This window comes from Xyrauchen texanus, chromosome 35, assembly GCF_025860055.1.
Source record: "Xyrauchen texanus isolate HMW12.3.18 chromosome 35, RBS_HiC_50CHRs, whole genome shotgun sequence".
Classification (NCBI taxonomy): domain Eukaryota; kingdom Metazoa; phylum Chordata; class Actinopteri; order Cypriniformes; family Catostomidae; genus Xyrauchen; species Xyrauchen texanus.
Genome location: NC_068310.1, coordinates 34,574,146 through 34,591,128, shown reverse-complemented (window position 1 = coordinate 34,591,128; position 16,983 = coordinate 34,574,146). Strand labels below are relative to the sequence as shown.

At 38.1% G+C, this 16,983-nt stretch overlaps 1 protein-coding gene across 2 annotated transcripts; it reads left to right on the top strand.

The window, feature by feature from the left end:
* Window positions 1-5,635: 5,635 nt before the first annotated feature.
* LOC127629067 (homeobox protein orthopedia B-like) lies at window positions 5,636-10,875 on the top strand. Of its 2 annotated transcripts, none has more exons than XM_052106106.1 (3): window positions 5,636-5,826; window positions 6,318-6,718; window positions 9,632-10,875. In XM_052106106.1, the coding sequence occupies exons 1-3, from the start codon at window positions 5,790-5,792 to the stop codon at window positions 10,148-10,150; spliced, it is 957 nt and encodes a 318-aa protein (XP_051962066.1). In that variant the 5' UTR covers window positions 5,636-5,789; the 3' UTR covers window positions 10,151-10,875. The 2 variants fall into 2 exon arrangements, with proteins under 2 accessions (XP_051962066.1, XP_051962065.1); XM_052106105.1 differs by having other exon boundaries at window positions 5,636-5,865.
* Window positions 10,876-16,983: the final 6,108 nt, after the last annotated feature.

Here is a 16,983-nt window from a genome sequence, read left to right as displayed (position 1 = left end):
CATAATCCTGTACCAAATGCAGTGGGCCCCAAAAAGTATTAGCCACACTTACAATTTTACAAATGCCCATTGTATTGGATAAAAACAAATTGCATTTCACACTCGCCAAAAAAAAAAATAAAGATTTTAGATATGAAATTGAATATAGGCTACTGTTCAAAATGACACTGGTTGTTAGATGTTAATGGTCCATATGTGATGAACTACATTTGTGACCTTCTAAAAAAAATAATAATAATTTTAAAAACAGTTGGTTAATAATAATGTCTAGGAAAAAAAAGTGAGTTCTTTATTACAGATGTCTCTTGGTGGATATGTTGTTATATATAGCTGTGACATTTTTACATTTTAAGTGTTGCTTTGGTGTCCAAATACAATTTGTTAACCTAAAGTATCATTTTAGACCAGGTAAGATGTCTACATTTCTCCATATATTTCACTAAATTGTATTGTCATAATTAGTAGTTGTTATAATGTTCCTATCTGTTATACATAATTGAATGGGTTTGTCAAGTTCATGATGGAATCCCATTGTTCCGGGTATGAGTAGGCCTATAGCACAGCTTAAGGTTAAAGATGGATGATTTCAAAATGTGTTTCGGAGTTTTTCTGATGAATTCGGGTTCCATTTGGCTTGATCTTCATTCTACAGATTTCGATAATTATCGGGTTCACCCCGAAGCCTCATTATAGCGCTAATGAGGCGCCGCCACTCCGTGACACCCAACCGCTCCGTCTCGTTAAGGAAATCGCTCTTCAATGCTGATTATTTTATTTGGAGCCATAATTATATTTCTTTCGGATAAATCACGGTCTAATCGAGTCCGTTCAGAGGGCATCGCCTCTAATTGGTGCATGAGATGCGGCGGTGGGCGCTACCGTACCTGCTTGTGGGACTGAAGGAACAGAGCTCCTGATGGATGGAGGAGAGGGGGGTATTCTTCATCACACACACCCCCAACCCTCATCCTCCAGTTAAAACACAACAACTTATTACCTTTAATCTCCCCCGACTGTCACCGCATCACCTGCATGAAACAAGCATCTAATTTGTTAAACTGGCATTTCTGCAGATGGACGATCGATTTTCTCTTTAGAATTCTCTAATTGAGTGAATATAGACCCCCCGTGAATCACATTGCGGCGTGGGACTGCATGGGCCGGGTGTGTGTAGTGTGTTTCTAACATTGCCACTTTAGGGGCATAAATGCTGAAAATATACCCATGTTGTGCGTAATCTAATAAAACCTACTTTAAGGGGCGTCCTCAAATGTAAAAGTGGTTGATAACCTTTTTTATCTATTTTTTATTTTATTATTTTTTTATAAACTTTTATTATTAAATGTTAATAGTTGTTATACACTGAAAACCCCAAGTTGACTTTACTCGATTGATTGAGAAAACTCGTTTCTCCAATTGAATTGAGTAGTGGCGTCTCCAAAACTTGTGTAGGCCTATTTAAGTACATATAGAATTAACTTAACTATTTAAGTTAAGGTAACTTGATGCAAGTAGACTTAGGCTATACCTCAACTCTAAGTTTTAGGCTACATTACTTTGAATGTTGTTGTTTCAATTTAATCATTTTAATTGAATGGACTCAAATATCGGCCATGCAATAACACATCTGAAATAATGGAGATTATAACTTATTTTAGGTATATCATTAAATAAACGAATTTCTCCACAGACTATACCAGTTGCACGTGCACGGGGAGAAATGAGATTGCGTCCAACTTGTCCAAACTGGACACAGATCGCCTTAATGGTGTCATCACACGAAACAATGGTTTGCAACAAAACAACGAATTATACTACAAAAGAGGTAAAACCTATATTAATTCTTAACCATTCTACAACCATTTAAATGCCCCCATTTGGTCCCTTGGACCAAAGAATCATAGCTAAAGATTTCAAGTGTAAGGATGTGCATATTCCCCAGCTCAATTGCATACTTGAGCTATTTACACTTGTCTATATGGATTAAAAAAATAAGTGCATGTAACTTATATATTGTGTTTTGAATCCAAAACTTGAGCTTGTATTTAGTTTGTAATAAGTGCAATTAACTTTATGTAAAGGTGTTGGAAGTATATGGTCTCATTCATCCCATTTAGATAAACGTGTGAGAGTGTGTGTAGGACTGTCAAGGAAAATCACCAACTGTATAATCTCTCTTGCACTGTGTAACTTCAGTGTCCCGTGTGGGACATATAACTTGGTCGATGTGAAGGGCATGAGATGGTGACAGTCATGCTTGCAGGTTGGCAAAACCTTCGTTGAAAATCACTCCATAATGAGGAGTGAGGGAGCAGAATTCTCTCGGCTCCAGGCCGCGTTCAGAATTACATTTGTTTTTCTTGTGATTTTATTAAAAGTCACTCCTCATCTCCAGAGCGCGTGAAAATATCTACTTTCCACTCAGATGCGCTGCATTAACTTGCAGGGCGCAAGTTTGTTTGTTTGTCTATTTGTATTTATATGCAGTGTAAGATTGATGCGAGCTTGTTATCGCTATCTAGCGTGAGTGAGAGAGAGAGAGAGAGAGAGAGAGAGAGATGCAACTCAGCTTTGCTTCTGAATCACTTGACAAATTACCCTCTCTCTCTCTCTCTCCTCTCTCTCTCTCTCTCTCTCTCTCTCTCTCTCTCTCTCTCTCTCTCTCTCTCTTTAGTAAACACACACACCATCACTGATAACTTTTGTAGCCCAAAACTGACATAACAAAGAACTAATTTATAAGCTTTTCATTTTGGAAACGCAGATTATTATCATTATTATTATTATTGTTGTTGTTGTTAGTGGTAGTAATATATAGGCTATAATAGAATATAATAATAATATAATGGTTTAGTTGTTGCTATCATAATTGTGAAATGTAGTTCCTATTTAAAAAAAAAACATTTGAAATAATATTTGCATGCATTTAAAAAACTAGATCTCAATATTATTTAACTGTGTGTTGGCCTTTTTGGAAATATTTATCGTTTTAGAGGAGATTGCAATTATTATTGTTGATGTTGTTATTATTTTTAATCATCATTATTATTATTATTACTATTTGTTGTAGTTGTGTTGCACTGCACAATTCATGCTAATTTAATAATATTACAACTAGGCTAACCTCTACTACTGGAACAATTATTGCATTTTATTAGTAGGATGTGATTTGTGTTTTTGTTATAGTGTTGTTGTTGTTGTTGTTGTTATTATTATTATTATTTTATTTGAATAATAATTTTCTTTAGTTGTGATCTCCACCTTTAGCTCCAGCTCAGAGGACCGAGAGTTTTTTGTAATTACCGATGATGAAACAGCCCCCCCCCTGTACATTTTGTGCGAGGTAAACAGACGAAATGAATTGCATTAGAGCAAGCCCATGTTTTTTCAGCAAGCCAGTATTCCACCCTTGCTCCGTGTGTGTGTGTGTGTGTGTGTGTGTGTGTGTGTGTGTGTGTGTGTGTGCGCGCAAAAACCCAGAACTTATTTATTAGGAAAAATTCACTTCATCCCAGGCACTGAAAAGTCCAGTAAGAACATATACGTATTTGTAATTGAGAGGTCACAGCTTGCGCAGCTTTTGTGCGTGTTTTGATGAAGTGGTTGTTTTCTGCAGGGTAGCCCTTCATTCAAATGTCCCCTGAAAGCATCGTTAGGCGTCTGTCGCACTTTTAGCCCGTTAAATATGACCGTGCGTCTATAAAGAACTATAAAGAGATCGAGCTATTGAAAAGTGCGAAGACCAAATAATGTATTGATATTAAAATGATACTTTCGCCCCGCCATAACCTCAGACGCATTCCAGATTTTGTTTTCTTCTCACTAAAAGTATGGACGTAGGCTATGCAGTGGTAATAAACCTAAGATAGGTTCATGCATGTGCACATTTTCCTTAAATATCTTAAATATCAACCAGATTTATTACAACTCCAGCGAGATGAAATAACAGAACCTTGTTCTACTTATATGTATGTCTCTGTTATAAAGCCATATCCACAATCAAACTCAAAAAGCCCCATACACAGAACAGTCTATTTCCTGCCAAAAACAAAAGTGTGAGATGAACACAAACCCGAGATCTTCCATTACGCGCCTTCTCTGACATTTCGGATATCAAAACCAGGCGGAAGAACAATTGTTTCCAAATTGAATCCACACACTCTTCCCTTCCTCATTTTCAGCAAGGCATTTACATTATCCTGGCGAGTCAGGAGTCGCATCTGACCCGGCGTATGAAGGCGAGCACTCCTGTTGGCTTGTTAAAGATGGGTCTAGGACACACACACACACACACACACACAAATGCCCAAGTTTTTCGCTCCGACGCGTCCTTTGTGCGCAATGAAAAGACACTATTCACTCTTGCAAATAATGGAGTTCTTTAAAGCGTCCCACTGACATCTGTTTCGAGTCTGTTTGCACTGGTTGTCTTGTATTTTTTCGCCAGCTCCAAGTGTGACAAAAGCAGTGCAGGTTCATTTAATTGTGGTTAGAAGGGCTGCACTGGCAGATTAGTGTTCTTTGCATGAAATAAATCAACTCAATTTGGGGCAATTGGATGAAAAATCAATGTAACGAATACAATATGTCAGTGTAGGGTGTTTCAAGTGTAAATGTATCTATTTTGGTGCGTTAGTGGCTCACTTCCCCTCTTGTTAGGGGTATCCCTGTGTCTGCGCGTATCAGCCCTGGCGAAGCCCATTTCTGACTCTCACAATCTACCGAATTATGCACCTAATTTGCTCACATATCATTTACTCCAAATTCCTCCCGCCGTGACACTACTAAATCAGCCCTAATTTATACTGATCTCGCTAATAATCGTAATAAAAAGCTTATAGATTTGGCACTAATTACATAAAAGCCTAATGGTGTTGAAAATTAACCCGGTTTGAGATATATGGCTAATCTAAACTTTGTTGTTGGCTGCCCCGGGATACTAGAAACATTAGAAGAGGTTCACTTCGTCTCTAAAAGGCGAGAGTTGGACATGCCGCAACACAAAGGCTGAAACTTTCCACGAGGAAACGTGAAATTACACGCAAAAGTGGAAAATCACGAAGCTGAGAGTCCGTTCACGGGGGGACGCTTATTATGAAAACACGTCACAATCGGGTCATTTAGAATGTTGCTAGTTCGTGTTGTGCCATTTTTGGATATACTAAAAAGTAGTACAAAAATCAACCAATTTATTTAGTGTAATCAAATGATAAAGGGAGGATGCATGCATAATATAATCCCACTCAGCGAATGAGAATCCAGCAATAAACTCTGGGTAGCCATTATTAAACCATATGGCTTTGATAAGGATGACAAGTTTATATAACAATAGTTTAATTCACTGTTTCAGAGTGAATCAAAGGCCCCACAATGATTCTTGGATCACGCTCAATTAAACACATTCTGAGGGAGTTTCTGCAAGAGCTTTTCAACTGATATTAAATCAGGTCATTTTAAAGGTTATCATTTGGGAGCCGGGATCATAAACGAGGAGAAATGAACTTGGTAGGGCAACAAGCTGGCAACATAGAGTGGCTGGAATCTGAAGCCTCGCGCATCTGACACCTCCAGGCTTCAACTCTGATTGGCTCTTATTTGAAGGCGCTTATGGGTTCATTCAACTATTAAGCGCCTCCCCATTCCTCTAAAGGACATTATAATGCAAGGAACCTCCTTTTTAACCACAAACCGAATTTGCTTTCATTTAGGCCATATATGTGTTTTTTTTTAAATAGTTTAAAGTCATAGAGATTTTTTTGGAAAAGCATTTCGCCCTGGAGCGGTGCGCGATGCTTTCGCACGCCGACCTGCTGGATGCTCGCCTCGGTGAGTTATCAACGCCAAACTCCGGTCTGCAACTCTACTGTAAGCTGGAGGACTCTTTTCATCTAATTCAAGCAGAGAAAATTGATAATTTGTCTCTTATTTTATCTTAATTTGATTTAAGCGAACTAATTCATTGGTAAAGTAATCATTATTATTATATTACACAGTAATTTGATTTAGGTGTTTTCCAAGATATTAAGGGGAATCAAATGGAAATATAATGGGTATATAAAAAAAGAGATTCTGCTGTGTGTTGTTCTGAGCTCGTAGGGAAAATATTTTCAGCATTAGTCACACTTTATGGATGTTATGACAAATAATAGTTCATCAGATCTGTGGTGTAAACATTTTCTGTGCATAAGAACTGACATTTGATTTAGTCTGAAATATTCAAATGTTTGTATATTCTGCAATAACACTTTTTCTCTTTTGCAGCAATGGTTATTGGTAGTTTTGAACCCACTCAGGTTTACTGATTCTCTGTATTTTAGGGATGAAAGATGCCGCGGCGGAGCTTCTAGGTCACAGGGAAGCATTGAAGTGTAGGCTGGGCGGTGGTGGTGCTGACCCGGGCCACCCCGGAGAACTCGCCCCGGGCTCCGATGCCGTAGAAGGAGCCACTCTTCTCCCCGGAGACGATATCAGCAATGCTGGATCCAATCCGCAGGGTGTAGCGGTGAACAGCAAGGAACAGGAGAAGCAACAGCAGCAACAACAGAACCCCACCCAGTCTGGAGGACAGCAGAGTCAGAAACAGAAACGCCACCGGACTCGGTTCACCCCAGCCCAGCTTAACGAGCTGGAACGCAGCTTCGCCAAAACCCACTATCCGGATATCTTCATGCGCGAGGAGCTCGCGCTCCGGATCGGCCTGACGGAATCACGCGTGCAGGTAGTCATGTGGACATTGTTCATCAATGTTTTTATGCTCAAACTGTACAGTTACTTGCACAAAATATAAAGGAACGTTGCACTGTTTTTGCTGAAATAGAAAAAAACCTTTGTATCACGAGGATTAATTTTAGAGGTATAACGTTCCAATTAACAGTATTGTAGTTTTTGATTTGAATTTATTTGGATTAGGTTGTATTTAAATGGCAAATGTCAAAAAAACATTTTTTATTTTTTTAATTTATTTAGGTGAAATTTAGCTAGATCATTTAGATGTATAGGCCTATTTAAATGCCGGGGTGAAAAGTTGATTTCACATCGGTAAATTAAAAACTAAATCCAGTCAATGTGAATGGTAGCGCCATAACCATTCAAGAGGACGCGTGTAGGTGTTTTAAATATAATTTCAATAAGAATTTTTAGGGAAAAATTGACTCTAGTTTCATTGTTTACAATTATAAAATCATAAACAAGAAAAGGGAAATCGTATCAAAGGAAATCTTTAATATTAATACAAAATCTAGGATGTTGTTTGATGAAAGGTCGCTCTCCATGGTTCTGAAGAATGAAATTTGTCAATAATTCTTGTGATTCTCAATAACAATAATAATAATAAACACACACACAGACGCACACACACACACACACACACACACACACACACACACACACACACACATATATATATATATATATATATATATATATATATATATATATATATACACACACAATATGCAGGAAAAGTCCATCTTCTCATTGCTATTTTCATTTTGCATTCATTTTTATGTAATCCATTTTGACATGTAAAAACGAACATGGTGCTCAGATTTATAATCTCTCTCTCTCTCTCTCTCTCTCTCTCTCTCTCTCTCTCTCTCTCTCTCTCTCTCTCTCTCTCTATCTCTTTAAACAATTGCTATAATTTATGTAGCATTTTTGTTTATCCATTTAGTTTTGTTTTTCAAAAATAACTCGCACAAGATGCATTAATCACGATCAAAATATTGCTCATAGTACTAATTTATACAGAGTCAAATATGTATATAACATAGCTTGCAAATGTAATGTATACCAGTTTTGCATGTATACAACATTTGTCAACACGATTTGTTGATTTTTCGTTTTGCATTACATGTTTCAGATTAGTTTTTGCATTTGACACATTAAGCTTCTAAAAGCATTATTGTACTGTCTCTTTAAAGCCTGAAGTCCACCCCTTATTCCAAACATAGGGCTATTCTCGTGATTATTTTACTGTTCAGGTCATCTTCGTTTTACAGCACCATTATTGTTATCTCAGCCATCGGAGCGGACAGATATCTTAATCACTTTTATAAGATTATGACTCGTGCTAACACTGTGATTACTGGTCAGTCGCCAATGCAGCGCGCAGTAAATGACCCACGAGATATATATAGGAAGCAACGAGCGCGCGCTGCATTCCAGCACTCTCTTTTAACCTCTGATGTATAGCGGCTCATTATATATGTATAGCTTTTTCGGTTGGTAGTGCAATAAAACCAAGACCACTATTATAAACCAATTCCAGAATTATTTATAACTTAACGGGCTTATTAAGCTTAATGCGAAAGCCACGAAGATGAGTCGGTCCTGTTTAAAATAATAACCACCATAATTAGCAGGCCTATCTGAGCACGGAAGTCTACCATGCCCCAACTATTTTATTTACATAAAAAATGAATTAGCGCATTGATGACCGCGCAGTGATCCTCTACAATCGGAAATAGCACAATGGGCTTTTCTGTATAGCTGTTGTGTTACACGAATATTTTCCAGTCTTGTGAAATAGGTCTGTCAGTGTGCACGTCTTAATGGCCAGCGCGCGGACGGTGCTCTCTGACTTTTTGTAATAGTATGAGAAATTGCATTTTCTTTTATCCTCTGAAGTGTAATGCATTTGAGGCCAGATTTCACGGCTGGCTGCGTGGAGTGGGGTTCGGGGATCTAATATGAACCCCTCCACATTTTCCTCCTCTTTTCGTTGGGCCAAAATCTGCTCGTTAATCATTGTGAGAGCGGCTGAGATCTCTATAAACCTGAAGGACCCGGGAAATAAACACCTTGTGCGCCATTTACGGCCCAGGGCTTGAACAGCCTTTCACGCCCTGATGTTGTAAAATCAAGGACGCAATAATGGATAGTCTAAATATTATGATTCGTAAAAATTTCGATCATAGCATTTATAGCGTCGTTATGTGATGACATTTATTTAGGGAGAGAAGCAATAGAAACAGAAATATTGAGAAAAAAATAAAAGAGATAAGAAATTTGTGACAGTTGTTTTAAGTAAATCTTGTTTTAACAAAATACCAAAAATAAACTACTATACCATATGGATCAGAATAACAGTAGCTTTATTTTTTCGGGTGTGTTATATGTAGCTTATTTTGTGAATTTGTTTGCATCTTCAAAAAATAAATGTGTGTATATATATATATATATATATATATATATATATATATATATATATATATATATATATATATATATATATATATATATATAATAGAGGAACCACCATGCCAAAAAAAAAAAAAAGTTTTTTTGCGCCAGCACAACAAGAAGACATATGACTGTTTATTGTAGGCTACACATATTTATGTATACATATATTTATTGTTAGAGGCATCAGACAACAAAATAACAAAAGAAACACACAACCCGATCTCATGCAAATTCGTACATAATTTACAAGTTGGCTATTTCGTTTGGTCTCGCACGGTGTTGTTCGTATAAACTGGTACGACTTCATCACGTGCAGTTGAGCAATTTATAGGACTCTGGATATCTAAGTGCGCTAAAGTGGTGTTTTATTAACGCCTTTCTATATTGTATTTCAAACAGCATTTTGAGAGCTTCGGCTAATCCTCTCTTTTATTTTATCTTGTAGGTTTGGTTTCAGAACCGACGTGCAAAATGGAAGAAGCGCAAGAAGACCACCAACGTGTTCCGCGCTCCGGGCACTTTGCTGCCCACTCACCACGGACTACAGCAGTTCGGCGCCGCGGCGGCCGCAGCAGCTATGGGCGACAGTTTGTGCTCTTTTCATGCTAATGACACCCGCTGGGCTGCAGCTGGGATGCCAGGAGTCTCTCAGCTACAGCTACCGCCCTCCCTAGGCCGACAACAAGCCATGGCACAGTCTCTATCCCAGTGCAGCCTTGGCGCCGGACCACCGCACAATTCCATGAGCCTGTCCAACATGTCCTCCAATGGTTCCGGGCTCCAATCCCACCTCTACCAACCTACCTTCCCCGGTATGGTGCCCGCTTCGCTCTCTGGTCCCAACAACGTGACCGGCTCGCCTCAGCTCTGTAGCTCCCCGGACAATGACGTCTGGAGAGGGACAAGCATCGCGTCCCTGCGCCGCAAAGCGCTAGAGCATACAGTGTCCATGAGTTTCACCTAATACTTTTTGATGTGCAATTCTTCTCTTGTTCCTCGTCCACTCATCATTTCTGACCCAACGACCCAGTGACGCACCAGGAAGTCTAAGGATACAATTGAATGAACTGTGCACCAAATGGAAATAAAACCTAACGCATCATAGTCTGAAAAAATGTCCCCCCTTCAATCTAGCAAACGTGAATGTATTTATTTATTAATATGTCCTATTTATTTTTATTTATTAGCACTTTCTTTTTTTTAAATGTAACCGTACGCAAATGTCAACATCTGGGACAGAAAACAAACTGCGCATTTGCCACGAAGCCATCTCCAGAGAAGCCAGACGGTTCCACGCGCACCGGATGATACCGGATTCTGGGAGTAAAGTTTTATGTCTCATTTTTAGTGTTGTTATTATTATAATTATGGAAGAAACCATTCATGTTTTAAGACTGTTTCATGAAAGAAGGTGGAAGATTGGAAGGAAAATATCTCAAAAAGTATTAAGAAACTTGACTGCATGTGCCGACACCAGTAAACATCAACGGGGAAATATCATTTAAAAGAAAAGTATGACTTTGTCATATGCTGTTACATAGTATGTTTGGTGTAGATAACGCATTCTTAACTTGTTCCCATTCGGTCAGTTTGTGATATGTTCTAAGTTAATGTATGTGCTATTACCAATATAAATTTCTTAAATGTTTGACCTTCTTAACGGCTGTTTTGTTTCCTGAACATGTTTATAACGACTGAATGTAAATTAACGAATAAAATCATTTTCAATATGTCATTATTGACGCCTCGTATCTTCTGTTGTCCTTGTTGATTGGTGATAGGCCTACTACGTGCAAAAAGGTGTTTTGTTGGGGAAAAAAGAAGAAAAAAAAGAAAATTATTTTAGAAGTATTAATTATAATATTTTGTCTTTTTTCTACGTTTATTTATAACACTGAATAATAGTCCTACTGTTCATGATTTTTTCACAAACATTATAAAAAGAGGAACATGTCTTTAGTTAATGCACATTCAATTATGTTACAATAACAAATTTGATATATTTTAGGCTATATTCATATTTGCATGTACATGAAGAATTATAAAACGTAGTGTTTGTTAATTACTTAATATTGAAAGCTATTATTGTTTGTTTACAAATGTATAAAGATGTATAAGGTGTTACCAAATCGCGTCATAATCATTCCCAACACTACATTTTTCTTCCATGCTCGTTGGCAGAAGTTGCAAGGGTTGACAGAAACTCACTTTCTGATTGGCTCCGGAGCTCTTGTCATCATGACGTCATAGACGAGACGTCAGAACTCAGCCAAACACAACAAGAGCGCGCCATCACTCACGTCTTTCAGAACATTGCAATAAAACCACAATCAAGTTTATGGTATAATGAGCAAAATGCTGTTATAAAAATGCACAATAATGTTATAAAAATACAACAATTAAGGGATTGTGTTTTTTTATGTTCCTTACTTAGCTTAGCTTAGCTTAGCATACCTCACATAAGATACGATGTTGTGTGTTTATTTTTCTGCAGCACACATTTGTGCTTGAAGGATTTAATTATAAACATCATGAACTCTAATGAACTCTTAATAACCCATAAAACAGATTAGCATTACTACACAGAGCCATGACATTGTAATAATCAATTAACTACTATGTAACAACACATTTATAAGGGGTTGTTACAGTAACTGAGCCTGGCTTGGAATGGGATTGTGTGAGGTGTTCAGAATTAGCTCAAACCATCATGGTTTATGGGACTACAGCATGTTTCATTAAATTGAATCTGCCCTAATTTCAACAGAGGCTGCATATTTTGTCATGGCTGGAAAAATAAACATGTAAAATCGTCAATTACACCTTGTGCCCAAAATTAAACTATATAGATTATTATATATGAGGTTAAATAAAGCAATGACACATTTATATTGGATTGCAGGGGAGTACTGGAATGTTCCAATGATGGGACATTACAAATGATAAAACCAACATGATGTTGGCATCATGTTGGCATCAGCATGTTGTTTCCGATAGTTGACGCCGACTCAAGGACCACCATCATAGGACCGTTTCAGACCATTCTGGTGTCCTTGGCGAGATCCCTATTGGTGCCCCCATTGGGGGTGGCAGAGGCCTTCCCTTTGGTGCCCTCCCAGCAGGTGGCGCCCAAGGCAACCCTAGTTCGCCTATGCCTAGAAACGGCCCTGCCCCGTCATGTCCTCACAGACATGTCTGCAATGGCTCCAGCTCAATTGCTTTCCCTAGTGGGGAACACTGTGGACCGAATCTTGTTGTGACCAGGGAGTAATCGCATAATAAGTGACGACCACGCTGTGGACGTTGCATTTTTACATCTACCATTAAATTTTTCATACACTAATGGTTAATGTTATGTATAGGTTTGGGTTGGGTTGGGTAAAACAAGCATTCCTCATACGTGCCTGTACAGCAGAAAACAACTCACTACCCAGAAAATGGCGCTCCCATGTGACTATACGCCCAAGAACACTTAACGCTTTGGCCACATGGGGCAGTGTTCTGAATTTCGGTAAGTATACGCCGATTTTAAATACATAATTTATTTCCGATCTCACTGTGAGATCAGTCTGGATAAAACATGACACAAAGTACTACTGTATCAACACAATGCACCAGCAACAGAAATGGTGATTGCAATGTTGATCAACTCTTTTTGTTTGAATACTATTTGTTTGAACACAAAATACTGAGAAAGCAAATTGTATTTGTGAGTGTGTGAGCATTTGACTAATAGAGAGATCAGGGGATACGCACGGATGTGTTCCTTGCAAACAGATGTGAGTTGATATTACTTAAATATTATAATTTGTCTCAGTACCTGCCGGGTTAATTCGTTTGTGGAAATGCGAAGGCCATTCCTCATTAGCTAATTTGTTACTCGCTGACGAGAAAGGCGAACACTGACCCGCTGCGCTTCGCATCATTTCTACCACAATGCATTGCTGGAGAGAGCGGCGCCTCCAATTTGTCTCCTGCAAATAAATCAGTCAATAACGCACCGGAGGGTGAATATAGCTCTTTCTGTCTGTGTTATGAATGAGAACTCATTAATTTTCCAGGTCTAGAATGTGTGCATGTGGTATGTGAAAGTTTGTGTTTGGCTCTGTGTGTGTGTGTGTGTGTGTGTGTGTGTGTGTGTGTGTGTGTGTGTGTGTGTGTGTAGAGAGAGAGAGAGAGAGAGAGAGAGAGAGAGCATGCAGAGTGAGAAAGTGACTGGAAGAGAGACTGTGAGACTTTGAATCCAGGGTTTCAGGATTAAAACATTATGCTAAAATAAAAATAATCTAGAATTCTGTCAAATAGATAAGACATAGGTGTAACAGTGGCCAGCTGATAGATAGCTGTGCAATGTGTATAAACCTCACTCTCCTGACCTCAAGAGGTGCACTAGCAACTGACACTAGGAGCTGTAGCCTTTAGCTTTTTGTTAGCGCACACCCTCCCATGCTGTAGACGCCGGTTCGAGTCCTGTATGGAGCGGGGAGAACAGGAGCATCACAATGGTGCCGTGACCCGGATGGGAGTGAGGTTTAGGGGGGTGAGTGTAATGGGACCTCAAGAGGTGCACTAGTGACTGACGCTATTAGCTGTAGCCTTTAGCCTCCTTGTCCTTGTTCTTATCATGTTTACACACTCTACTGATTGGTTACGTTTAGATAAGGGGTTTGGGTAAGTGCATAATATTAATAAGTATGTCCTTAACACCGCGTGCGCTGAACTCGCGCTTACTTCAGCATTACACATCCGGAAAGTCGTACAAGTTTTTGCAAACAACATCGTTCAAGACCATATGAAATAGCCAACTCGTAAATGATGTATGACTATTCATAAAAGCAATACTAAAAGATTATTTAATGTAGAAAGTACTTAATCTTTTCTGCTATATTTACTTCATACCTTCATATTTGTCACTGCAGACAAATTCCCCAAAGCCTTGCAGTAGTATGTGTGTGTGTGTGTGTGTGTGTGTGTGTGTGTGTGTGCAGCAGAATTTAGTGTGCCAGTTATATAGGAGGACAGGGTTGTGTGTTGCTCATAAACGGGTTTGTCTACTCCACTCCGTCTCTGTATGGGAAAACCTTATTGAACATCACACGCATTCCCCCTAAAGTTTATAGCTGAAATCAGCGCCTTTTAGAATAACCATCTATTTTGCTCTCGCCAGATGGACGAGATGGAGAGAAAGATGGAGCAGATAGGGCTGATCTTCTCTGTGTGTTTTGCTCTCTCTCTCTCTCTCTCTCTCTCTCTCTCTCTCTCTCTCTCTCTCTCTCTTACTCTCTCTCTCTCTCTGTGTGTGTTTGGGGAACAGTGATTTCATTGACTCTGTGAATGGGGTTATTCCACTGTTCATGTTCCACAAAATTGCACTATTGTGACCAGCTGGTATGGATGTGTGTGCTAGTTTTCAAATATTTGCTGATACAAAATGTCATATTTAAAGTTCTTGCAAGGCAATACTATATTCTTTATACTCATCTAAAAATTGAGGTTACAGTGAAGCACTTACAATGGAAGTGAAAGGGGGTTAAAAGAGTTAAAAGGCACAAATATGAGACGCTTATCATTTTATAAAAGCACTTACATTAATTCTTCTATTCTTCTAAAATTGTGTATTATTTGAGCTGTAAATTTGTTTACGTTTTAGTTTTTAAGGTCAATTTAGTGTTTACAGTGTTACGTTGTCATGGCAACTTAGTTGTCAAATTGGATATAACTTTACACAGAATAGGTTGGTAAGACATTTTATCATACTATCTTTAAACAAAAAATTATTTACATCTTGAGGCAAAACTTTTAATGTTTACCAATTGGCCCCATTGACTTCCATTGTAAGTGGCTCACTGCAACCCTGAGTTTGGCTTTTTATTTTTAAAGAATTTTTTTTGTTGTTGTAGTAATCAACATTATACCACAAATGCTGTTGATTCAGCATATGTTTTATTGAACCCGGAATATTCCTTTAAGAGACAAAACGGTATGGTGTGCTGGTAGGCCTATATTTTTGGTCTCCAGAGGAGCCCAAAACATTAATATACCTTTAAAGTTACAGTTATGTACCCAAGTTACACATTTCAACTGAAGGTACAAAAAAGGTCCCCTTGAGGGTACCACCACAGTGATGGCCCTTTCTTGAACTTTCTTAAGGAAAGGGAAATCGTAATTGACAATATTGAATTAGGCTTCATTGTCACTTTCTTTTGCTCTCTTTCTCTTTATTTATTTGTTATTTGCATTTAGATATTTCTGTTGTTTCTTGGCCCCCTGTTCAGATACATAATTACATCAAACCTTCCATCTCTCTCTCTCTCTCTCTCTCTGTCTCTCTCTCTGCCCTTGAGTTTTTCTATTACCTTGTGGAAAGCACCTGGCCTGGCATGACAAGCGAAGCGGATTGACACTAAATCAGAAATCAACGCTAGAGCTCAGCATGAAGGTCACACTCACTCACACACTCGTCTCTATCTGGGAACAGGCGCTATTCCCTCATCTGAGCATGCCAGTGTTTGTGTGTGTGTAGAGGGTTACAGAGGCCCCGTGAGACTTTGAAAAGGGCCACATCTCTTGACAGTGAGGTGATGGTAATCCTCAAATAATGACATAGAGTCCATCACTCTCACTTAGTTTTTTTTTAGACTTGAGGGAAGGTTGCAGCCAGAGAGATTTCAGGAGAGAGGCAATGAAATGTGATAAAGGCATAAAACAATATTTTAATTTCCCCATTTGATTATTCAACTGATGGAATGTTGACCACACTGTAGCCAAATGCCACACTGAAGCATATATGTGATTAAATAATGCATGTGTTTGGGGATCACAGATAGTTCACTCCCACCGAATCCCAGAAACTGTTGATAACCTCGTTAGTCTCTCTGTGCACACAGGTTTGAAGGCCATAAACAACGCTGAGCTACATTGTCGGCTTGGTGCATATTGCCATCTAGAGGTTGTATGGTGAACTACAAGACCAACATTTAGCTATTTCTGCTTCATTTAATCATGGTCCAAAGATTGCAGACAGAGTTGAGAGTACTTGGTGAAATAAAATGTTTAAAAAGAGTATAATACAATATATCAATGTAAATTATTTTAATTTGAATGTCTATGAGATACACATAGTGTCTGTCGCAGATTCTTCATTAACAACTGCAGTAAATATGTTTGATATTTGGAATGAACCCATTTAACTCCTACATCAAGAAGCCAAAACAACTGAGATTTACACGAACAGATGTCATTAGCATAGCACAAAGCTTACATTTTTTTTTTATTTAACATTGTATTAAATTAGATTTTTTTTCATACCAATTGTATTAAGTCTAGAAGTCTTTTAAACAATTTAACAAGTTGAAGTTATGACATCACAATAAAAAATATACCTTTTATTTCACAATACTCACAATGTTTTAAAAAATATAGAAATCTATAGGTAAAGTTATTCTAATTCTATTAAATTCTTTGACCATTTGATCCAAAGATGTGTGTGTGTGTGTGTGTGTGTGTGTGTGTGTGTGGGTTTTTGTTAAGTTGGTTTGACATATTTAGTACAAACAGTCATATAAATTAATAGATTTAGATCGTGAAAAAATTCTAATTTGTATTTATTTTTTCTCAACAAATGTAAACTCCCAAAGAGAATCCTGGCTACTTTTATACTTTTGCAGCTGGTTTAACATTTTTGGATCAAACTGTAATAGATTTTAATAGCATTAGAATACATTTTAATTTTTTATTAAATAAATAAAATGTATGTTTAATAAACGGAGTATTGTGTCGTTGAAGTATTGTTTGGTA

Bases quoted from the DNA above. Each gene is read 5' to 3' on its own strand.
- LOC127629067 (XM_052106105.1), top strand. From the start codon at position 5,790: ATGCTTTCGCACGCCGACCTGCTGGATGCTCGCCTCGGTGAGTTATCA. The intron at 5,866-6,317 runs GTAAGCTGGAGG...TCTGTATTTTAG, and splicing joins CTCCGGTCTGCAACTCTACT to GGATGAAAGATGCCGCGGCG. The intron at 6,719-9,631 runs GTAGTCATGTGG...TTTATCTTGTAG, and splicing joins TGACGGAATCACGCGTGCAG to GTTTGGTTTCAGAACCGACG.